The 26,044-nt window shown below is 34.9% G+C and overlaps 1 protein-coding gene across 2 annotated transcripts; it reads left to right on the top strand.

Moving 5' to 3' along the window:
• Window positions 1-5,154: 5,154 nt before the first annotated feature.
• On the top strand, window positions 5,155-24,534 carry LOC136834981 (peptidylprolyl isomerase domain and WD repeat-containing protein 1). Of its 2 annotated transcripts, none has more exons than XM_067097965.1 (12): window positions 5,155-5,291; window positions 9,083-9,235; window positions 9,835-9,937; window positions 11,520-11,716; window positions 11,967-12,160; window positions 14,455-14,673; window positions 16,714-16,832; window positions 16,950-17,142; window positions 17,519-17,753; window positions 19,289-19,477; window positions 20,136-20,287; window positions 24,059-24,534. In XM_067097965.1, the coding sequence occupies exons 2-12, from the start codon at window positions 9,112-9,114 to the stop codon at window positions 24,200-24,202; spliced, it is 1,869 nt and encodes a 622-aa protein (XP_066954066.1). In that variant the 5' UTR covers window positions 5,155-5,291; window positions 9,083-9,111; the 3' UTR covers window positions 24,203-24,534. The 2 variants fall into 2 exon arrangements, with proteins under 2 accessions (XP_066954066.1, XP_066954065.1); XM_067097964.1 differs by having other exon boundaries at window positions 11,517-11,716.
• Window positions 24,535-26,044: the final 1,510 nt, after the last annotated feature.

The raw sequence follows: 26,044 nt of genomic DNA, 5'->3' as shown, positions 1-26,044 counted from the left end.
TAATTGATCCCCGATCCCCTTTAACTGCCGAGAGCAACCGGATTCATTGAACAGCAGCACCAATATGCAGTAAATGTGCCTCGCTGTCGAACTTCTCAGTTCCAGAGGTCCTTTATTCCTCACACTGTTGGACTGTGGAACAGTTTCCCCGAGGATGTCGTGCAATTGGAACTTTGGAAGTTCAAGCGAAGATGCAGTGCATTACTACTGTAATACAATTCTTGTATTTTAATAATTTACTTACACTGTTTCTATTAATTTGTTAGTTTATTTTTTTCATTTTTACTAAGTAATCTTTTCTTTCTGTATTTTTCATTACTTTCTGTTACATCTTTCTAATGAACACCATATTCTTTGGAAGCTTTAATATCAAGTCAGTGGACTCTATGGGCTTGTTCCATATGAATAGGGTTCATGTTCAAAATAACAATAATAATTTAGAACTTATGCTTAGTAGTAACAAGCGCATCCAAATGTGAAGAAATCGAGAAGTTATGACGCCATTGAGGTTACTACAATTACATAAGTATCTGGTAAAAAAAAATGACAGGTAGATTCTATATATATATATATATATATATATATATATATATATATATATATATATATATATATATATATATATATAATGTATATATATATATACTATATACTGTATATATATAATGTGTGTGTGTGTATGTATATATATATATATATATATATATATATATATATATATATATATATATATATATATATATATATATATATATATATATTATAAACACTAGGGTTCTCATATCATCAAAGCTGGCGTCAGATGGTCGAAATAGCAGGCCCAGTTCGTAAGGAAATTCGCATGCACAGTCCAGAATCTAGCACCCATGTACATTTAAACTGCATAAATATAGAGGGACCAGTGGTGAGAGACTTTCCCCAGGGTCGATGAAATGCACATTGTATTTTAATATATAAGACTTTTTTTTAAAGGGAAGGTCTTAGTATGATATGAGGAAGTGCGATAATGCATGCAAGGTCAAGGTGAATGACGCAGTGTGTATGTGTTTATTTGTTTGTCTAAGGGACTCGATGCGTTGCTTATGAGCTATCTGTGTAGATGGATGAAACGGCGGATGTTGTAGAAGTTGTCTGCACAGAGAGCTCATATACGGTTCAGCAGTTTAAGTATGAACGTGGCAGTGACCGTTTTATTACTTATTATTTCTTCTCTGGAGCCAAATCTTGTTGGGGAGAAATATATATATATATATATATATATATATATATATATATATATATATATATATATATATATATATATATATATATATATATATAGAAATGTATACATATATATATTATATGTGTGTATGCTTATATAAATAGATAGATTGATAGATAGATAGATTTGTGCATGTGTGCGCGTGTAAATGCGTGCGTGCGAATAAATACTACTGATGATGATTATTAAAGCTTGACACGTAAAGGATCCATATCATTCTTCATGCAGGAACGGTTGGACTCCTCCACGAGTCAATCTCAAACTGTTAAAATAACTAGCGTAAAATTACATGCAGAACCATAAATTAACATAGTAAACAGTGATATTATCGTAAGAGTTTCAACATCTATGGGGTGTTTCCTAGATAGTGACCCCCAAGGGTTTTAACCCGGTATGTGTCCACCTTTGCGGCGTATTTACTACAATCCCGTTGGGGATGACCGAAAAAACATAGACAAAAGACTGTAAATATCATAAAGAAATATTAGTCGTAGATAACGACCCCCGAACTTTGTTGGGGGTCACTGTCTAGGAAAGATCCCATTTATGAAAGTATGCAGATATAAAAAAATAGTAACAGAACAGAAAGAACAGTTAAAAAGTCCAAACCAAGAGAAACTTGGAGGAGAGATCAAAATATGTACAGTGGAAACGAAGCACTATCTCGTTATAGAATAGGTTTCTGAAGCCGGATGAAGTTGTTAAGAAAAATGTAGCATTTCTTTTAGTTTCAAGGTTTTCAGAATCCTTTTCCAAGCAAACTTTGTTGAAGAGCTAAGGATAACAGAATCAGTTTTATCCGACTTCAGAAACTTATTCTAAATCGAGGTGGGGCTTCGTTTCCGCTGAACGTGATTTGATTATTTCTCTCCAAGCTCCCTGTTGCTTTAAATTTTGAATTATTTGTATTTGTTTTATTACTGCTTGTATGTTTGTAGTTTTATAAATGCTTAGATCCTCTGCTGTGTTAATTTAAGGTTATGTATATGATTTTACGAATTTTTCTTCTAACAGTCTGAAAATGGCTCAAGAGGGAATCAAAATGTAATTGTGCTCAAAAGTAATACTAATCATTTACGAGATTACTTTATCACCTTTTAATGACTCCTAGAGGAAGCTTCGGTATCAGTGATGATAATGATAAAAAAATACTTTATTTTAACTCAGGGTCATATACAAAAATACACAAAGCAAATGCACTGCAGTACATAAATATAAATTACACGTAAATAAAAAGGAATATTGTACAGTTAAGCTTAAATACTGCTAATAACAATAAGAATAAAATACAATTTTTATGCGTGAAACCATAATCCGATAATGTCTGCCTTAAAATGGAAGAACAAGCGACCACTCTCAAAACAACAACAACAACAACAACAACAACAACAATAATAATAATAATAATAATAATAATATCTGCATAAAATGGTGATGGGTTAGCCAACGTTATTGAATAAACTTGTTAGTATTAGGCAGTAAAAATGCAGTAATAAGGAATAGTAGTAATAGTAATGATAATGGCATCATCATTAGGGTTAATATAAAGCTCAAAGGGAAACAAAACCAAACGGTAATGAAAGCCAAGCAGGAATATAAACACGGGGATATGTCTAACAAAGCCGCTCCCATAAAGCAGACAAAAATGATAATGCTTAAATACTGATGAATTGTAATGATTGTATAATAAAAATGACACCAGTATCAGAGAAAAAATGTGAAGGAAAAAATCAAGCATACACGGCACTTGAGATCATCTATAAAATGAAAACATAAAACCAACAAGTAGAAATCAAGTCTTATTGTCCCTTTCCTCACAATGTAGATCACCATTTCACTGTTCAAGATGTTTTGGATGAGCCGATTGCTACGATTTCCGACTCGGTTGTTCAAACTAAACATGACATGCTTAAATGATTATCAGTTTATCTAGGCGGTTTCCTCAAAACATTGCGTAGCAGAGTGATAGCTTAGTATGTTGGAAAGGTGCCTCAATGCCGGTATGAATAACGGTAACACTCCCTCGTGGTCTCATAGGTCTAGTTCATCCAAGGGTAGCAACTGTACACGCTGTAGGAGCGGAAAGAGCAGCAATTCAGTTTTTCAGTAACAAAAGACAAAACTCCTTGTAATCGTGTTGCCAGTCCCACAAAGCCTGCATCGTCTCCGTTCTATGCCTGTCTTATCTTCTAGTCGCGAACAAATTCCTGCCGTAGATTCCCTGGGAGCGTTTGTAGCTCTAGTGATCTAGAGAGCAGCGACATGCACTGGGTTCTGGGTCCTTTGTGTGATATGTCAATTTCATCTGCATACCTGCGGTAGGCATGAAGTATCCGCTGGAGACCTTGCGTAGATGAAGAGATTAGAACTATATCGTCGGCAAAACAAAGGTTGTTTATTGTATGCATTTAACAGGTATGGTGGGAGGCTACCGCCTTGTCTATGTCAGTTTGAAGAGCCAAAGAAATATAATTGTTTTTCTTATGAACTGGTGTGTTTTTACTTTCTTTTGTTAACGTCTTTCTAGTTCTTTTGGCAACTTACTGAGTAGTCAGGGGTCCCTGTGTATACTGCTTGGGTCTTTCTCTGTTTGTAGTGATACGAGAATCTAGATGTTGTGCATTCTTTTCTCAGTAAAAAGGTTAAATGTTACTGGAAGTACAATTTTCCATGGCCTATTTTTAGTTTATTCATGCATCTTCTTCTTGGAATTTCTGGCAAAATCTTTGTCTTGTAGAGTGTGGAATTATTAGAGAATAGATTCTGTAATCTGATAGGTGGTAGTATTCCCGTTTAAATCATCGTATTGCTAGGTATCTGACATAAACATGGCAACCCATATTCGTATGTTCCCTTTTAGTTTTCTGTAAAAGAAAACTATTGTGCCGGCTTTGTCTGTCCGCCCGCACTTTTTCTGTCCGCCCTCAGATCTTAAAAACTGCTGAGGCTAAAGGGCTGCAAGTTGATATGTTGATCATCCACCCTCCAATCACCAAACATACCAAATTGCAACCCTCTAGCCTCAGTAGTTTTTATTTCATTTAAAGTTAAAGTTAGTCATAATCGTGCATCTGGCAACGATGTAGGATAGGCCACCATCGGGCTGTGGTTAAAGTTTCATGGGCCGCGGCTCATTCAGCATTATACCGAGACGAGTGAAAGGTAGATCTATTTTCGGTGGCCTTGATTATATGCTGTAGTGGCTTTACAAAAAACTTGATTGCACCTAAGAAACTTCGGCGTATTTTTACGTGTTATTATTGGTCAGTATTTTATAATTGTACGTTTCACCTCATTATTTTTAGATCTCGGCGGATTTATTTTCATCATTTACCAGATATTTTGTCTTTCAGACGTCTACAAAATTCTCTCTCTCTCTCTCTCTCTCTCTCTCTCTCTCTCTCTCTCTCTCTCTCTCTCTCTCTCTCTCTCTTTATTTGTGACACTTATTTAATGTTATTTCTTTATATCAGGTTATAACATAAATCTATAGATAAATAATAATACTAAATTTATTGTAAGAAAAAAAAAACAGTGGTTATGAGTACTTTCGATCAAATCTTCATATTGCCTCAGTCAAGAAAACTAATCTAACAATAGAAAATAATTTGAGAATATTCAATTTACATGCTTTTCAATGTAAAATTACAATTTTTATCCTCATGTTATGGACATGAATTCAAAACATGGCTCGTATGATGCAGAAATACAGTACTTGCATAGCTCGAATTATATTCATTCTTCCCTGAAGTAGATAAGAATATCAAACGAAAGTGTGTGTGTGTGTATATATATATATATATATATATATATATATATATATATATATATATATATATATATATATATATATACATATATATATATATATATATAATTTAACACAAAGAACACCAGCGAAGCAAGAAGAAGAAGCAGCTAACAACATAAACAATAACAATTGTGACCGCTACATCCTGGCCTAGGTCACGCTTACGTCTTTAGAACAATTTTAAGAAAATAGGCTATTATTGACGTCTAATTTACGGTAAGTTTAGTTAATGAAATGGATTAGCGTAGACCACTAATGAAATAGCATAGAAAACAACAGTATTTAAGCGTAGTCCTAAAGGCTGGTTGCCCTACAATTCGGCCCAGGGTAGAGATTATGATAAGCTTAGGCTACAAGAAGTCTAAACTAGGCTAGCTTATGTGGAGAACGACGGATACAGGTTACGCTGATGAAAAAACCTACATAACCTTCTCCAGAATGCCATGTCTTGGCACCTGACCTTCCTAACCTAACTTAGGACGCCGTGCCCTGACATGGTCGTGACTCCCCCCCCCTCAAGTAGCTTAACTATTAATATCAAAAACATGGACTTGGACTAAGCTTCCGCTCGGAGGTAGTGTTAGAGCCTGCTCCTGTTGTTCTGAAAACTGGCTACCCTCCTAACCTGTGTTTTTATGACCATTTTCATTTATTGGCAGTCTAGGCTAGATGGTCAAGAACCTCGTAAAGCCCTCGTTACCTTTTGCAACTTGTAAAATTTTACTTTAGATTAGGCCCTAGACAGGTTTTGAACTTGAAAATAATTTTCCTATGTTTTTGGTCCACCTTACTATGTGCTTAGCACATTTAAGGGGTGGTTTGCATAACTTAGTAGTCAGGCAGAGGTAGGTGTTGGTAATTTGAACCTAGGCTACTGCCACAAAGGGATAGCCTAGGCCAGTCCATGTGCTTGATGTTAAGTGTTACTTTGGGCTCCCTCTCCCCCATCCCTATGAGCTAGGTCAAGTATGGAAGGTAAGGTCTGGTTAGGTCAGGATATGGCATTCTAGGACAAGTTAGGTTTTGGCCCATTTTCTCACCTAGGGCACCGTGCCCTTACTTGGTCAGGACCCGTTAAGTAACACTTGAATATCGGAAACATGGACTACGCTTTCACTTGGAGGTGGTGTTTGACCCTGCCTCCATTGTTCTGAAAACTTCCCACCCATGTTTTTATGGTCATTTGCATTGATTGTTAGTCCAGGTGGTCAGAAACCTTGTATAGCCTTTGATATCTTTTGTAGATGACAAATTTTATATTAAAAAACCTTTATCATTTTTTGGACTTAAAAATATAATTTTCCTTTGTTTTAATATGTGTTTGTTATATTCCTGATGCTTGTTTGGTTAGCAAATGACCTAAACAAACACACCTAGCCTAACCTAACCTCGGGTATGAGGTCCTTACCCTAGTGCATAGTAGTTTGAAAATATTCCATACACTTAACTTATTCTGATTGAGAACTATCAATGGGATTAACATCCTTATATTTCACTTGTTTAGTGTTTTCCCCCCACTGTGGCCCCCTGAATTATAGGATACCTAAGGGTTGGGTCCACTAAGTAAAAGTACTTGTTTGCTTGCAAAATGAATGTCAGAAATTTTTAAAGCACAGATTAAAAGAGGAAAATTATATTTTCAAGTCCAAAATATAATAACAGTTTAAAGTAAAATATAACCTTTTGACCAAGGGTTAGGCTAGCTTGGCATAAGTTAGGCACCCTGCCATAGACTTTTCCTAGCTAGACTACAGTAGTCTGTTTGCTTTTTTTGCTTAGTGTCCAAGGAATTATTGTTGATTTAGCTAATGTGTCATTATTTTTATTGGCCTTAGTGAATCTGTGCTACCAGCCTAGCTTAATATGTTGTTTTTACTACAGGTAGTTGCCCATAATAATTGACATAATTTCTGTATTTTCTTGTTCTGTCTATTTTGTCAGTTTCACCAAATTTTCTTGTTTATTTTCCCACACAATTGTACAGGTTAGTTACTGAGGTAATGGTATGATATGGAAATTAATACGTGTTTACATATAGTGCTAAACTTATTAAATTAAAATATTTTTCAAGTTGCATTTTTGCTGCTGGAGATATATTTATGATCACACTAGAAGCTCTAAACTAGGTGAAATATGGTTTTTTTATAGTTTTTGGTGTGATTCTGTCATAACTTTGATTAACTATTGTCCTAAATACATGGTTAACTCATTACAACATCCGTGTCTTAATAGAAAAAAAGTATAGGCAGTAACGTAACCTTTCTATCTAACCAGACCTGGGAGTGAGATAATGAAAATGAGTAAAAAATGGGGAGCCTGAGTCCCTTTTTGGAAAACATAACACCCCCTCCTAACTTAACCTGACCCCAGATGGTCACTACTTTCAGTCGTTGAAGTTTCATGACTTATATTCAAATCATTTACAATGTTATTGATAATGTTATCATGGACTAGTTTTAATACTGATTATTTTTTTCTGTTAAATCTGAATACATTACAAACTTTGTAGCAAACTACTGTAGTTAGAGCCACATTATATTTTCTGATCACCTATACTGTACTGTAAATGATTCATATCACAAATGATAATGTTTATTAAATATGTGGTGTTGGAGCACCTTAGCTGAGGTATGGTCTGTGGTGAAAACCACTGCCAAGGTCTAGTTTTTAACTACTTTTAGAATTACTGTAAATGCTTTGCTACACCACAACTGCTCTTTATCATTTTCTTTACATTTTTCCACTGCTTGCTCATGGTTTGCTTACTGAATAATTAATTTCTTTTCCTTTTAAAATTTCACTTCTTAGTCATGATTTGCTTGCTGAATTTTTTATTTCCTTTCCTCTTACAGTTTCACTTTCTTCTCTAATGTTTGAGAATTGTTTCCTAATTTTGGAGTATATAATTATGTTTTATAATGGTTCATCTAGGTTGTTTTATTATTGTTTGCTACTCACACTCATACGTAAGTTCCTTGTGCACATCTAGACCTTTTTATTTATGTTGATAATGATACTGCAGTCGAACATATGCAAAAAAGTGAATGATCAGTAAGATGGCTGATGCCATTCGCTTAGGTAAAAAGCAAGTGTGCCATTAATAACGTTCTTGGCACGTAGACAGAGATGTAATGAAGAGGAAGATCAAAGAGTTACTATCACTGATGCCTTACAACCTTCCAAGCAGTGTATAGAAGTTGTAAAGAATGACAAGAAAATACTAGGAATCATTAAACATCATGCTTTTAGAAAAATAGACACTATACTAACCAAGTGTAAGTATAATTTACCTGTCAGACCTAGGACATAGGAAGATTAGAAGCAGTATCATCAATAGACACTATGATTATAATGCACTTATTAGGCCTAGAACATAGGAAGGTTGGAAACAGTACCAACAAAGGAGGGTAGAACATCTCAGTTTGCACGCTATAGAAAAGCACCATTTAACAAGTCAGTTGATGGGAACATTTTCAGTGCTCAGAGGTATAAATATTGTAGGCTAAAGGTCTCTATATACATTTGTGTGGTAACCAAACCAGATCCAACAGATTGAAACAGGAATGATAGATGTTCTTCACCAGATGCATGATTGCTTTACTTGCAACATTTTGTTTTTTTGGAACTGACTACCAGCCAGGGTTGTAAATAGTACCACTACTGGCAAGTTCAGTAATGATTTGATAAAGTTACTGACAATGGCCAGTGATTTTTAGGTGTTCTCTTTCTCTTTCTTTTTCACCTTCTCTCTCACATCTACAACAAGAGTGTAGAGTTTCTTCTTTGTCGCCCCGGTAGCTTCTTTGAACATCTTTTCTGTAGCTGTTAATATTGGTTCTATATTTATTCCTATTATTTCAATAAATATATTTTGCAGGGCAGTTTTGCTTTTCCCAAATTTATATGGGTAAGATTATTTTATGTCAGTATTAAGTAATGCTTCACAATTAATCTTTGATGTGCTTATAATTCATGCAATTAATTGGTCCTTTTTCTCTTTGTTGTAGAATATTTCATATCATTATCATATGAAATAATGAGTGAATCAGAGGCCAAGAGAAAAATAGAAGAGGAGGAAGAGGAGAGTAGTGATGATGATGGATGGATAGGACCAAAACCTGAGGAAGCAGTAGTAGAGCCCAAACCTAAAAAGATTAAAGGTAAGGATTTTTTCCCCTGATCATTTTTTAATATGGGTGCATAAGCAAGCAGGTCTTGAAAAGGCTGGGGATGGTTAGTCAGTTCATTAGTGGGACTTGTGCAATATTATTGTTTTCTCGAACTCTGTTGACAAAGACCCTGATATAGCATCTAATGCTTGCAGAGGTGATGAGTATAATTGCAAGGATATTTTCATGAAGCATGGACCTTTTTAGTGAATTTTGAACCCAATATGAGTGAGGTTGGATCTTTGGCTGCAAGTAAGGATAGGGTCCAAGGTTTAGCTACCACACAGTTTCATAGTATAGAATTCAGTGGTTTCCTCATTCTTGGCCTGCATACTAACAGCCCAGTCTTTCTGTGCATTCTGGATTTATGTGCTTTGTAATTGTGTAGATTTTTGTTAATGTTTGTATACAAAACTGCTCAGTTTTCAGTGTTTTGTCTTATGGCAGTAATAAATGTTATAATGTAGATTTCCAATTAATTCAGTGTAATACCAAATAATTTGGATCATTATTTACTCTTGAATGACTTTATTTATCTTATTTAATTTTTTAATCACTCATAGTCGAATTACTAACTCATTTTTTTCCAGTGTTGGAATATGAGCAAATGTACCTGGACAATATGCCTTGTGCCGAGTATTATGAGAAGAGTTACATGCACCGTGACACTGTCACACATGTAGTGGTTACCAAGTGAGTTGTTTCTTTTTATTATTTTATGATACAGTATAGTTATCTTGCTTTGTCTTTCCTGTTAAAGTGTGATTACTCATATATGCAGAAGCAAAAAGTATGATACTTCCAGTGGCAATAGATAGGACTCCAGTCCAGACTTTCTGCAACATTATGCTGTTGGGTTGTTATTTATGATCATTGCTGTCTTGTTATTTCCATCTCATTTCCCTAATGGAGTTTATTGCTCATAAACCTTGGTAGGAATTGACAAAATTTGTGCTATAACTGTTCATATTAAAGATTAGTATCCCAAATGGCTGCAACAAGAGTACAGAAAATGTTTCTCTGTTTTTCGTTAATGAGTTATATTCCTTTATAAACATTATTTTTAAAAGTATGAGCATTTTTCAGCAAACATGTTACAGTATTAGTGTAGTAAACTGGCGAAGTAATAAGCTGCAGTATAGTCTAGTGGCAAAGGCTTCATGTGCAGAAAAATGATGTTTCTTGTGACAAATACACCAAATTTGATATATAAGTACTGTAATGTATGGTACATTTCTTATTCACTTATTATTTGTCTGTTATCAAAGTATTTATCCATATACATGACTCTGACCTTGTGGAATTTAAAGTGTTGTATGCTGTCAGTGTAAAATGCATATTTTTGTTCATATTTGTTGATAAGTTAGTAAACTCACTGAAAAAGATTTTGCAGTACTCCAAAATCTTTTGGACAGCACCTTAGAAAGTTCTATTTTTGCAACTTTCTACTGTATTAATGTACAGTATATAATTAATTCCCAGCTTTTTCATTTGAACAGAATTTTTCATTTACTCTCATATTGTAGCAATATGCTACTAAATTAAAGCATGTTACTATTATATATGTAGTTCCAAGGCATTTGTAGTTACAGTCAACCCCCAGTATTCACAGGGGATGCGTACCACTACCCCTGTGAATAGCTAAAATCTGTGAATACTTGAAACCCCTCTAAAAATGCTTATAACTGCCTGTTTTGATAGTTCAAAACACCAAAAAATCATCTAAAATTGCTTATACCTGAATATTTTAATAGATTTATCACAAAAAGTGCATTTAGTCACAAAAATCATATGAAAATACAGTAACTTGTGAATGTTTCTCTATGAAAAATACTGCAAATAGGCGAATTTTCTGCGAATAATGTGTATATATGTTCCATAGAGAAATCCGCGAATAGGTGAGTCCGCAAATCCGCAACCGTGAATAGGCAGGGGTCGACTGTATTACTATTTTCATGTGATATATGTAAACATAGGTCTATGAAAGTACACTATAGTATTAGCTTCAGTAATATTACTATTGTATTGTGATTTACATCAAATGCTGTTCGCATAATATTATAAACAAAACTTTTCATGAATAGCATCAAAGTGAATTTATTTTTAGCATATTTTGTAATTCATTTAACCTTATTCATTCTTGATCTTGTGTCAAAGAAACACTTGATACAAATTAATTGTACAGTCTTGTGCATTATTTTCGTGTAAGATAGAGAAATACGATGTTATAGTTGTGCTTACCTTGTATGCCAGTATATGAACATTTTCCCAGCAGAACAGACTTTGTTATTACTGGGAGCTGTGATGGGCATATAAAATTCTGGAAGAAACAGGAGGAAGGAGTGGAATTTGTGAAACACTTTCGAGCACACATGGCGAACGTGCAGCACCTGGCAGCAAATACCTCTGGTACCAGACTTGTTTCAATATCCAATGATAAATCGCTCAAGGTGTTCGATGTTGAAAATTTTGGTAAGATCATTATTTTGTTTTAATGTTATTCTGTATATTATTGACGACATAATTTCTATTGGTTGTTATGTATTCATTTGCAAGAGGGAAATCTACATAAAGTATATTTGTGTGTGCATTTTGAAATATCATTAAGAATTACTTTTTGTAACTCAATGCCCTGTTTCATAAGTTTTCTGGGTATGGAGAATAGTGCGCAAATTAGATACCTTTTAAGTAATAGCTGATGTATGTTTCAATCTTTTTACAGATATGATAAACATGATGAAATTACATTTTGTACCTAACACTGCTGAATGGATTCACCCTGTTTCTGATCCGTTGCATACGGTTGCTGTGTCGGATTCAGAATCTCCAAAGATTTATATTTTTGACGGCCATGGGACAAATGAAGCATTACATGTGCTTGATTCACTACACACCAAGCCAGTTACAATTATCAAGGTAAAGAAATAGGTTAAATATATGGCATTGATTGACATTCAATTTATAGCATATTTTTAATTGTTTTTAAATACAAAATCAGTGAGATTTTATGCTCTTTTGTAATATGTACAGTATTTACATTTTACAACTCAAAATGGAATATATTTTGCAATGTACCTTAAGTGGCTCAGTGCAGTGTTCTTTGTATGTTTGTTGTTTATGTTTAAGCTGGCTTTCTGCCAGAACAGGTTCTTGCTCATCGAGCAGCCCATAAGTGATTTACTGATATGAATGTGAAGGGTAGGATGCTCTTTGCAGCATCCTTTGTTCTAAAATACCTCACTTTCCCTCTTGTTTTCCCATTCCATTTGGTCTCTTTCTAAGTAGCTGTTTTTTACCTTAAAGTTTCACCTTGCACTTTGTAACAAATCTTTCTGACTAACCTTGTGAGTGATTACCAAGAGTTGTTACTCGGGTGTCTGGTTAGCTGAATTAAAATAACTTCTTTGCTGTATATTACTTGTTTGTTTACTTTATTTTTTTAGTTTTACAAAAAAGATCTTGCCTTTTTTTGTTGTTTGAGTAACAGATTGTTCAGTCAACATTCATGAATAATGAGATAGTACATGTAATGAGTAAGTATCTTCTTTTACAGCACATCATTGATGTCTGACATAGCTTTAAATATCTTTAGGTGAACATTGCCTTATGTAAGAATTGATTTGTCCCAGGGAAAACTTAGCCCCTAGTGCTAATATGTTTTTTTCCTTTTAATTGCCTCTTCCCTAATAATTTAAGGTTTGCTCCTCGAGTACATCTATAAAGACTCCTGTTCATTTCATCTTTTCCTCCAGAAGGGGCTAATGCCAGTGCACTGTAGACATTACTAAAGGGAATTTGCAGAAATTCTTCAGTCCCTGACTGCACCCACTTTGTGGCCTTTTACTTTAAATCTCTTCCTGCTTCCTGTCTTCTCTCTTGCTGCCAACCTCTTTAACTATTATTTCGTAGTACAGCTTTGTGGGGGAGGGCGTCTTGTCCTAGTTTCACCTTTAGATCTCATACTTCATATCATTTATTTTCAGGATCTCTCTCACCTTTCTGTCCAATTAGTGCTAAATGGCAGAAAATATTTTTAGCCCATAATTCACAGTTCATTCATAATTCATTTACTGTAATCTCTTCCAATCCAAAGTCTCTCAGTGTAACTCTTTATTGTTTCTGCACCTGACCTGTTGTCTTCCGTGAGATTGTTTTGCTCTTTCTTGTTCTTTACTTGACTTGAGACATTCCATAAAAGTCTTATCCCTTTTCCATATTCAAATACACTTAGGTAGTTTTTACTACACTGTTAAAAATGAATGCATACTCCCTTTTTTGTGGCTCTTTAGAAAATATCCTAATTTGTTCACTGAAAAAAATAAATTCTGAAGCAGTCAGCAAAGGCTGTATTTTAACATCCAAGTTTTATCACCTGATACTGACTTCAATTTTGTTCAGTATTTAGGATTCCTAAAATTTCCAGTACGGTTGTAGGCAAAGTTTTCATGGACCATCATGAATTTGGCTCTTCATGGGATAAATGTTATAGATTTGAGAATACTGTACCTTATTAGAGAGGATATTTAACGAAAAGTGATGAGACAACTTAGCTAAAACCTTCTTGGTGCACCTGTCATAAGCTAGAGGTCTCTTAGATTACTATTAATTATTAGTTATGTGGTTTAAAGTACTGTAATTAATACTGGTCTGTCATTTGTTAAAATGGTCCAGGGTATTTGGGGAATTGGGGTTTTGGCATGGAGTGTTCTTGCACAAGGTTTTAAATATGACAGAAAACGTTGGTGAGAATCATAGTAGAAAAATTCATATGAGAATTATACAGTAATTTGAGTCAGTATACTACACTAGTTAGTCATTAAGTTGATGGTCAGTGCTCAGGACTTGTGATTTAAAATTTTCAAGTAGAACCATCAGATCTGGTATTTCAGATTTTTATCTACCGTAACCTAAGGATGACATCATGGATGTGAGATGTAAAGGATGATATCAGCAGTATGACAGTTTCAGATCCTTGTGATATCGTCATTAACATGTGGTATCATTTATGTGATTAATAACGTTATGGTTTGAAGAGAGCCATGTTGCATTTATTAATACATATTGAGGACTTCCTTCAAGACCTAGAGATATAGTAAAACTGCTCAGCAGATCATATCTCTTTTTTATGCATATTTTTAGTTGTTATGCCAATTTATTCAGTAGTTGGAGGATTTTGATACAAATTTATATATGGTATTTATTTTTTTCAGTACAATGTGGCCTATGATGTTATAATTTCGGTTGATGAGATTGGTATGATTGAGTACTGGTCTGGAACGAAGAATGATTATCAGACAGCCACTTGTGTCAGCTTCGAATCTAAACTAGATACCGATTTGTTTGAATTTGTGAAAAATAAAACATTCCCAAGATGTTTAGCAATTTCGCCTCAAGGATCCCAGTTTGCTACCCTTGGTGCAGATAAAAAGGTAGGTCAACTTTGAAAGTACAGTGCATCCTCATACACATAGGTGTTTGTCCTAGAAATTCCTTAATTATTTATTAGTTTTTAGTTGTTAGTGATAATTTCACCCAAATCAAATTTAATCAAATCTCAGACTCTTAAATATGATATGCTATGTTTAATTTGTCTTTTGATATCAGGCTTAAAAGGGGAGTTTCGTGTTCACTTAAATTCATGAGTATGATCCATGTATTAGTTTATGAAACTTGAGTTTAGGCAAGTTCAGTTCTGTCATAGACCATAAATTTAGAGTACCCTCCAACCTTTTTTGTATTCACATGTTAACAGTAATCTGATGTATGGGTTGCAGTGGTGTAACCACCAGGTTTTAAAGGTTTTAGATACCTTTCGACTTGTGTCAGGAGTAACTGCCCCCATTATTATATGTACATTCATTCAGTAATGAAAATACTGAAAGAGAAGATAAGTTTAAGACCCAGTTATCCTTATCTTTTTCTAGTTTTTTCTATTGATTGTAAACAACACTTTTCTTTTGACTACAAGAGGAAATTTGCAAGTCAGTGCTGGATACTGAGGAAAGTCTTACCAACCTTAAATTCCATTGATACTAAAAGGCATTATACAGTTTTCACCCATTGAGATTCTGTCATCCATAGAAAGTTGGAGGAAAAGATTAGATTGTGAAATAGTTTAATTCTGTTTCCCATACAAGTAGGGGCCATTTAAAGAGAAATATTGTTTTACCAGTCCAGAAATAAAAAATCATGCTAATATTTTACCCTTCCTTATTTTTCATCACATGTTTTTTATGCAACAACTTACATACTAGAGATATATGTATATCATCTGAAAGAAAATATATTGTAATTTTTCGTTAGTGCAAAAGAATTCATAAATCTCCATTATGTTTTAGAAAATATTTACTGAAAGTGAAAACATTACTGTTCTTGGTTAACTCCAATATATTGATTTATTGATATAACTTTTTTTTTTACATTTTCAAAGAACCAAATTAAAATTCAATTATTCACCATCAACATAAAACCAAAAAATAGCATTTTATCACACACAAAAAAATTATAACTGTCAATAAAAGAAGGTAACTAATATTTTCTGAAAGAGGTCAAATCAGAGGTCAGCAGTCACTTGTTTGTATTAATAAGTATTACTTATTCATCATTGATATCCTTTTAAATGTAATGAAGTGTTTGAAGATATTTTTAACTTTCTTGTTATACAGTTCAGCCTGAGGAGTTTATTTTTTTTAAGACCTCATTTTGACCATAATCAAATTGTCCCAGTTAAGTGTCAGTCACTGTTGGTTAGTTTTTATACATGGTACCTTGCTATCAGGGGCAGAAAATATATGGTTTCTCGATATCATCTCTTTTTGTTGCTAAGAAGGCTTATTGTCTTTTCTCAGTTGCTTCTGTCATGTAAAAAATTAACATAATTTTTCAGTAAATGATATAACCTGAACTATTACAAAAAGATTGTATATTTTTCAGTTTGCTGACTAGTATTTTTTTATGCCATTTCATATTTCTCCTTTTGCAGTGTTATAGAAGCAAAATTAATTTAACAGTCAAAACCTGAAATGATGCGAGACCAATATAGTTTTACAGTACTATTGATGAGCAGTCTGGACTCTTAACATCACCGAACAGCAATAGTTTTTAAGCTGTTGCTGTAGGATTGACAAATGGTATTGAACCTGTTGGCTGTACTTTTACTAAATTTCACTCTTGAGTGGTTGGTTTCTGTCTTAAGTCAGTGGTAAGAATATTTTAACTAGAGGTGTCTTTTACCAAGACTGAGGTAAAAAAGAATTCCTCTATTTTTTCCATTTCTTCTCTCATCATATGCAATTCCTTTATGATGAAATGTGTAAAACTTTCTTATTGACTCTCTACAAGAGGTTAATGTGTTTTATCCTCTTAAGTGTACAGTTAAAAAAAAAAGAAATGGCTCTCTTAGCTGGTAGACTGACACAATGTAAGTTTTTAATGACTATATTTTAATTATGTAAGTTGTTTCCATGCAGGTTCGTGTCTTTAAATTTTTGACGGGCAAGTTAACCAGAGTGTTTGACGAGAGCTTACAGCATTACGTAGAGTTGCAACAGAAGAAACAGCAAATACCTAACATGGAGTTTGGACGAAGGTCAGTAAATAACTTTTGATGCAGGTACTGTAGTTTTCTTTTTTCCAAATTAGAATAAAATAAAATGATGAGCTATCACAGGATCCAATTAATAATTAAATATTTTTATTGCTACAGAATGGCTGTGGAGAGAGACGTTGAGAAAGGTGGTGCATTGGGAGTGTGCAACCTGGTTTATGATGAGAGTGGTCATTTTCTTCTCTATGCCACTATGCTGGGTGTGAAAGTTGTTAATTTGTTTACCAATCGCCTTGTGCGGACAATTGGCAAGCCCGAAAATTTAAGAATATTGAATCTTGCCTTATTCCAGGTAAGATATGTGTTAGTGACTGTAAGTGGTTGCGGTACCTTTGATAATACCATAAGAAAGAGAAACCATAAGATTTTGTTGTCAGAGTGTTATCACAATTTGTTTGTTATTTTAAGGGCACTTGCAGGGTTGATTTATAACAGAATAAGAAAGAGAAACCATAAGACTTTGTTGTCACAGTGCTATCACAGTTTGTTTGTTATTTTAAAGGCACTTACAGGGTTGATTTATAACAGAAAAGTCTTGTATATTTCACATTGTATTGTACACATTGTATTTTAATCATGGTTAAAGTTTGTTTATACTGTATGTGTTTCATATTTTATTGTGTTTTGCAGTTAGAAAGGAGATCATGTTTTATGCTGTTTTATTTCAGGGAAAAGTGAAGAAGAACAAAGGCACCATCACAATGGAAATGGAAGCCTCGGATAACCCAGCCTTAGATTCCGTGAAAGCTGACCCCACTCTAGTTGCAACAGCATTCAGAAAAAATCGTTTCTACCTCTTTACCAGAAGAGATGCAACAGATACCAAGAGTGTAGACACTGATCGTGATGTGTTTAATGAGAAGCCATCTAAAGAAGACATTATTGCTGCAACTGAACAAGGAGGTAGGGATAAGAGTGTATTACTAAGTTTTCTTTGCTAGGCACACAAAATTCTACAAAAGGTTTTTATTGAGTAGGATCCTTTAGTCCTCAGCTACATCAGTTTTATTTTTAATCTGATTTCTTTGGTCTGTTATCACCTAGCTGTCCATCTTTTTTTTTTTTTTACTTTGTTTCAATTTTCACCTTTTCTTCAAGAACAGATCCTTCATCAAAGCCAAAAGAAAGTTTAGAAATGTAAATCAGTGATCTTGTTTATCTACTCCATAATACTTATAATATTATTATTATTATTAGAGTATTATTTTTGTTGTTGTTGCAGCAACGTCACCTTTGTTGTTTAGCTCTTTTCTCTTTATGAATAAATTTTTTAGGATGTGAAAGTAAATCTCAAAATGATTAATGTCAGCGTTGGTGTCTTTACTACAAGGCCCAGAAATTTCACACAAATTATATCATGTATAACAATATTTGTGCCCTTGATTTTTGCTGTTTAGAAAATTAGGGGTTTATGTATGCATCTTAAAGGTATAGATCAGTTTACTGATGTGATATCCTTGTTTACAAATGGTCCAGTAATCTCTTTTCATTTTAGCCAAGCTGCTGCTACTGTGTCATGTATTGTCCTATTTTTACTAGATTGGCAATACAGTATGTCACCAAGATACTGGTATTGTTCTAAATCCTTCAAGGTCTTGCCCTCCATGTAACATAATTCTTCTGATATATTTTGGACATCAAAAAGTTCTTACTCTGTTTACATGAGGGAGTCCTTTTACACTCATCTTATAGTATGCTGTACTGCATTCTCACTTTCAGCTCTTCCTCAGCATCCACATAGCCATTTTCTGGAATGAACTTTGTGGCCATTTTCTGGACTGAACTTTGTGTTTTGCTCTGTTTCTGGTCGCTAACCTTGTTTTCTCTACGTTGATTTTCAGTCTGCTCTTTTCTGTTTCACACTGTCTTGTAAGCATTTTCAAGATTACTGCTTCCTTTATTTTTATTATCACCAGATCATCTGCATATATTTGTTGATGTATCAGGTTGTTGCCTACAAGCCCTTGGACACCTCCTTAGGATATGTGGTGGTTACTAGTTTTCGCGGTCTTTATATTTGCCCTCTCTTTTGGGTTCATCCCTTATAGTGCTGTGATAAACAATGAAGAACCCACTACTAATCCTTGAGGGACACCAACATTAGCTCAGATTCTTTCGATATACTTGTCGTTGTCGTCAGTCCAGATTTTGTGTTAAGATGTGCAAGATATAGATAACTTGAAATGGGGTGGGGTGTAGATATGTTCCTAGGGTTGCCATCTGCTTATTGCTTTGTGTGTGTTGGAGTAGACTGCATTTGTAGTGGGGTTTAGGCCATGCAAGGATTTAAGGATTTATCTAACATTGTACAGTTTTATTTGGTAAAATGTAATCTGTGATATCAGTCAGCTGGTATTAGGATGCCAGATTCCAGAGTGCTGTGTATGTTCATGTGTCCATTATTATCATTGTAAATTTTATGAAATTATAATTTTCAGGTGGGCAGAGACTCTATGAGACTGCCATCATTCACACATCCCTGGGAGATATTACACTGAAGCTCTTCCCAAAGGAATGTCCCAAGACCGTGGAGAATTTCTGTGTCCATGCAAAGAATGGCTACTACAATGGACATTTGTATCATCGTGTTATTAAACAGTTTATGATTCAAACTGGAGATCCTCTTGGTAAGTTAATAAACTTAGAAAGAACTTCTTAGTTTTTTTCAGGTATACTTCTCTGTGGTTATAGATTGCTGTTCTGGAATTCAGAATGAGATTACAAATAATTTCTGTGTATTGAGAAGTACTCCACTTTGTTAAGGGAAAATGCAAGATAGTATTCACACAGCTCGAGATTTCCTTAGAAATTATGTAAGTCATGTTATCGTACCTTTGGTTTAAAATTCTTAGTTTTGTAATTCATTTTCCAGATTTGTTTCCAGCATTTCAGGATGTCTGTAGATTTGAAAACCATTTGAAATGGCAGACAGAAATTATGTTGAATTGAGAAATTTCATGAGTGGTTGCATATTGTGCTTTTGATCTTGTTGAGCAATAGATAAATTATTAAGACAAAATTGCATAAACCCATTTCATGTACAGTACTATTGTGGAAATTCAAGTTAATATTACAGGTCTGTTTTTCAAGATCCCATATGTCATGTTCTCAAAGGACTGCTTTGATTTTAACTTTGATATGTATTTCAGTTGTTGATATAAATGGCAGTGATGCAGTTTGACTTCCAAGCATCAGTTATTATGTTTCAGTTTTTGCAAATTTTAATTTTGCATATTAGGTAGGACATTTTTTCACTGATCATTAAATGTATTGTTTCTCTCATAGGCACTGGAGTTGGTGGAGAGAGCATCTGGGGAGGAGAATTTGAAGACGAGTTCCATCCATCACTAAGACATGATCGACCATATACCGTCAGTATGGCCAATGCAGGTCCCAATACCAACGGGTCACAATTCTTCATCACTGTTGTTCCCACAGTATGTAAATTAATAATTTTTTAAATCCTACATATTACTGTTTGTGACTTACTATGTAATCAGTTCCTCCCAAATGGCATACAGCCTACACTGTGCCTTGTACAGCATGCTAAAGACCACTAAAATTTCTTCAAAATATCTCTTTGATCCCAGCTACATTGCTTTCTGATTTTTTTACTTATATCCATTCCCTTGAGTCTTTATTCACACAGCTGTCCAATTTCTTCAGCTGTGCTTTGCTCCAGTTTGCACCTCTCATTAAAGAACAAATCTTTGGGGAAAACCCTGTGGGTCTAGAAATGTGACTCAACAATCTCTTTGAAGTACTTTGTAATAAAGTATAGAGCTTTGTAATGCAGTAGAGAGCCTTTTAACCAGAGTTATCACACCCAAGAGTGTTCTGTATAACTGACCCTAGGCATAAAGCATAGTCTAGGTCAATTCAGTTAGCCTTGACAGTTTAATTATGAATAGATATATACTGTAAATAATGATTACATATACAGAAATCATATCAGACATTAAGGAGAAAATCTATTTCTGGAGAGGGGCCCGTGTCACCTGGTGAAATAGTCCATTCAGCACTTATTTCTAGGTCAATTCCGTTGCTAGATACCAGAGAAAGCTAAATGAAATAACAGTTTACAAAAACACGGAAATTCCCAATGTGAGTCCCATAGATGCATACTCGCGGACTACAAGGCAAATAATCCATTAGCACCCACCTCACTAGAATGAAGTTTATCAAGGGAGGGAGAGAATGAAAAACAGGGGTGGGTCACCGGGTGACATGGGGCCCTCTCAGAAATAGATTTTTCCTTTGTCAAAATCCTTTTTCTGGAACCCGGTGAAAATAGTAACAGAGAAATAAACCTCATTCTTATGCTATTAAAGACTTAAATAGAAACGTTGAAAACTAGGAGAATTCTACCCTGAACATAAGTAAGGTCCTCTAAGTTCATGTAATGAAAATAATGTAAGTGGTCACCGTCTAAGATCATGAGCTTAGAACAGCACCTGAATAGGCTTGTATTAAGAAAATATATAGCAGACCCAATGACAGTGCCCCCTTTTTAAAAGAGGACCTGACAAAATTAGGTCCTGTCTAAAAAGCCTGCAAGAAGAAAACTGGACACAGAAACAGACCTTGTAAAAGGGGGAGTACTTTGTTGAGGACCTTCAGATAGGTTAAGGAATCACAACACTAACTGATGAGGGGAAAGGGTGTTTATGTATATCCTACTTCCTTGTTCCTTCAGAAGGGAAAATGCTAACTGAGAGGGAGGGTGTTTATGTAGCCATAAGGGGCCAACCCATAACATGTTGATTAAATTGAGAGGGTAACAAAGCTAAGGTAGCTGTTATAAACACCATAAATCTTGATCTTTGTCTTGTACCTCAGGCCCTTTTATAGGTGTTCAGGGAGGTTTCAGGGGTCTCATTCAACTGCAAGATCCCCTGTATTTTGACAGGTCTTGTATCTGTCTCCTCATAAGGATCCAGGACCTTCTCAGGCCTTTTTGAGGTGTTCTTGGTCCATGTCACTAAGCCAGCTTTTGGCTTCTTTGCCAGAGAGGTTAGACAATCCCAGTGGGCCGTAATTCTGGTCAGAAGCCAGGTTTTTCACCTTTGGCTACTTGGGTATTTTCAGCATTATCACCTACTACTGAGTAAATCTTTAATTTAGGAACTTGCCTTTCATAGGGGGGCAACCGCTCAGTTTCTAACACCAATAATGTTATGGTACCATGATGAAGTCAACTCCTCTTCATTGGAGCAATTTTTTGCTGCAAAGTTTAAATTTGTCTTTGAAGACTGGGAAGGTCTTATGCTGCAAGGTGTATGGGTTCTGCTGCTGCTGTCCCAGCGCCTCTTGTATTTTCTGTGGATCCACAGTTTCCTGAGTTAGAACCTGATGGGGAAGAAGAGCAGGTCACCTCTGCTTTACAGAAACTTCATCTCACGACAGCCAAATTTCCTGATTTTTCTGAGGCTCAGGTAGTCCAGGACTCCTGGCCTCTTAGGATGGCCAGGTTGGAGCCAAGGGCTGAATCTTTGCCGACTCCTAAGCTAGCGAAGTCAGCACTGAACAGGTTGTACTCTGCCACAAAATTGCTTCAGAAAAAGTTTTCTTCTTCTAAGTCTTCCTCACCTTTTATTCAGTTGTTTATGAAGAGAAGGGCTTTCTCTGTTACAGAAATCATGTTCTTTACCAAAATGGCAATTGCAGCTACTGAAATAGTTTCGGCTCCTCCTCCAGGGAAGCAACAGTTGGGATGAAGTTTTCATGGTGTCATTTGTCATCATCAGAATCTCAAAGAGTTGATAGAACTGTTGGCATGGTTGAGGCTCTGTTACATGCATTTATTTGTGTACCTTTTGAATGATACCTACCAGTAAGGAATATCAAATTGTCTGTGATGTTCAAATGAATTTTGGGCAATAATCAATTGTACATAGTGATCCCCTATTATGGAGGTTGACTTCTGGCAAATTTATATGCAAAGTAGGTATTTTATGTGAAATAGGTGAATACATTCCTATCCACTGTGTATTATTCAGGCTGTGATGGGTTTCCCATATTTGTCACATATTTGTGAAGAATTGCTTTATACCTTGTATGATGAAAATTAGAAGTCACAAATTTTGTGGTCTTATTAGATCTGCCATTTGTCCTATATTATCTGTGTTGAGTTCTAGTGAGTATGAATCACATTTCCGAGTTCTAGTGAGTATGAATCACATTTCTGAACTAATGGTTTCTAAGCATGAACTATAATTGTTTTGTATTTTTCATGCAGTTTTAGCTGTATTCTTTTTTCCCCCTTTCTTTTTGTTTTGCGTAGACTAATTAATCCTGTAAAGTATTTACCTTCTGATTCTACATTTTTAATTTCTTATATCACTCATAGTCTTTGTATTGTTGTTCAGTGTTATAAGATATTTTGTGTACATTAGGTGATGGCACTTTGTCACGGATATGCAGTTTAACAATACTGCAAGGCAGTATGCTAATCAACTTCCATTTTCCATACAGAAAAATTGCGTTAACATTATATCACTTGTGTGGACTGCTTGCCCATCAGGTATTTAGTAGAGGTGTTGCATTAGTCTGTATATAGCCAGTTTGGAAGCATACCCATTCAAAATTAGAAGTGTTTGCATCAGTGTTTTGAGGGGCTTGGGATTTTGTCATCTCTTAGTAGCCCAGTCATTCTCTTTTATGTTTTGCCATTATATGGCCTGCAGCTGTTAATTGACTTCTCAGGTAGCAGGCTCTGCCAAAGTCACTTGTCGGGTAGACCAAGCTGTGACTATGTGAACTTTCCTTGCATTGATAATAAGGGAAGCTTATGCATCTAATGTAAAGGATAGCAGAAAAAGATGGAGTTGGGAAGCACAGTTACCCGAAAAGTAAGATCAAATTCTCTTCATTAGTATTTGGGAACTTTTTGTGGACTGATTTGAGGCTGATTTCTGATAGTGAGGTGAAATATCTAGAAATTTATGAGAAGCATGAGTGAAGGCACTGTATGTAGAAGCAGATGGAAATATTTTTGTTTTAGGATAAAATTTTTCCATTAAGTTTGTTAGACTTGATTTTATGTGTGTATTGTTTGTTATAATTTCAAGTTCTAAGACTACAAAAACTACATAAACATACTGTTGATGAGCCTGTTTACATATGAATCATCAGGTATTTTTACACAATTTATAATTATTAAATGTTAAATAAGATAATATTTCAATGCTTATTTTGTCTCTTTACAGCCTTGGTTGGACAACAAGCACACAGTCTTTGGTCGTGTAACTCGTGGAATGGAAGTTGTACAGAATATTTCAAATGTTAAATGCAATCCAAAAACTGACAAACCATATGATGACATAAGTATCTTGAATGTAACTGTGAAATAATGACTTTGCATTGTTTCTCTAGTAAATTTTTTAATGCACTATACTTTGGGTTTTTATGCTATTCATTGAAATGAGAAAGCTAGTAAGACAGGCCACAAAATTGCCTCATTTTGCTTCAGTGTATGAGAAAGAAAGTACTCGGAAAGGATAAAGAAGAAGTGAGTCGTTCCCAGGTGTTCAGTTTTGTTGTGTCTACCTCTTTAAGAAAGGATATCATAAAAACAATGGTGGTAAGATTGTACTCCAAGCCGTGCCATTTTTGTTAGCTGTAGTGAGTAGGGTTCTATCCTTATAAAACTATTCTTTTATAGAAATAATAAAGATAAATTTCCTGCAAGATATATCACTTGTAAAACACATTTTCAGTATTATACAATATCGTTGTGTTCATACAGATGCAACACATTTCCCATAGAACTGACCTGTGCCTGACTTGAAGGACCTTGAGCAGAATTGCCACATGCCATGGGATATCTTGTCATTTTTCAAAGCATCAGCCAAACTTGGGGAACATCCATATAGTTTCTGGAGCCTTGCTGATGACTTAGGGACCTCGCCTGAGAAATCCATGGCCTCCTAAATGGGCCTTAAGAACCCATAAAGGAAGACTCTTGTAAGAATCTAATCTCAGTGCTCTCCCATGTCTGGATCTATACTATGTTACAGAGTTGTAAGTATTAACCATGTAAGTTGAGCCTTGAGGGCTTGTTTTTACTCTGGACTTTGTGCCAAAAATGTCATGATAAGAAGGAAGACAGTAGAGTTCATTTGTCATCGTATTTTATTGAATTCACTTGTGAGTTAGAACAGGCTTTTATTCATTGTCTAACAAACCCTAACACGCTAATTGAGATGATGATGTCCCATTCCATTGTGTATACAGTATTGTAACCTTGTTATGATCTGTGATTGGTGAGTATCTTGACTTCATGATTTTAGTAACATTCCTAAAATAACTGCTTTTAAAGATGAATCCATAATTTCATAATTTATAACCTCATAGGAAAGAGAGAAGGGCACATGAATAAATGGACTAGTATAATATACATTAAATTATTACCATGAGTATCCAGATGTGATTCAAGTTGCCATGACATATTCCAGACTGGAAAATCCAGTCTGTTAGACAGTTTATAGCCAGACTACTCAGTACTTGTAAGTTGAGTAATTTTAATGCATTAAGAAAATTTGGTATATCAATTTTCAGATAGAAGCCATCGAGCCAACTCTCCTTTAAGGAAGTAAGGTTTGTATGTCAAATCCAAAGTAAAAAAAAACAAAGGTTGAAGCTGTTGATGTGAATTGCATAGTATGTATGGTATAGGAAGAATTTAAGTGACGAGAAATTTAGAAATCCATAGAAGTGGTGAAATGGTTAGCCTAGGTGAAAAGAATGGAGTGTGTTTTCAAATGCTTTGGTCATGTGGAAAGGATTCAGGACAATGTGTGATCAGGAGGGAAAAGGAAAAAAGTAAAAATTGCTGGAGAGATGGTATGGAAGAAGAATTGGAAAGCAAGGGCCTTGATATCCAGAAAGCATGAGAGTGCATGCAAGATCAATGATGAGTGTTACAGAGTGTGTAGGTGTATGGAGTGGTTATTGCCGTGGAAGTTTTTTGCCCAGGATTTATTTGTAATTTGTTGATTTAAGTAGTAGGGAAATCACTCTGTGTTGGAAAACTTTTGCATTGTTTACAGTGAGTGTTCTTGTAAGCTGTAACCCACCAGTTAAAGGTATGAATCCATTATGTTTTGTTGGTGCCAATGGAAAATGAGAAAGGAGGCATCTTCCACTGATGCCACCTTGCATGGCAAGTAATGACCACTAAAAACATACTGTAC

This window comes from Macrobrachium rosenbergii, chromosome 54, assembly GCF_040412425.1.
Source record: "Macrobrachium rosenbergii isolate ZJJX-2024 chromosome 54, ASM4041242v1, whole genome shotgun sequence".
In the NCBI taxonomy this organism is placed as follows: domain Eukaryota; kingdom Metazoa; phylum Arthropoda; class Malacostraca; order Decapoda; family Palaemonidae; genus Macrobrachium; species Macrobrachium rosenbergii.
The sequence above is the reverse complement of the archived record's forward strand: the minus strand, read 5'-3'. Positions and strand labels throughout refer to the sequence as shown.

Bases quoted from the DNA above. Each gene is read 5' to 3' on its own strand.
- LOC136834981 (XM_067097964.1), top strand. From the start codon at position 9,112: ATGAGTGAATCAGAGGCCAAGAGAAAAATAGAAGAGGAGGAAGAGGAG. The intron at 17,143-17,518 runs GTAAGATATGTG...GTTTTATTTCAG, and splicing joins TGAATCTTGCCTTATTCCAG to GGAAAAGTGAAGAAGAACAA. The intron at 17,754-19,288 runs GTAGGGATAAGA...TATAATTTTCAG, and splicing joins TGCTGCAACTGAACAAGGAG to GTGGGCAGAGACTCTATGAG.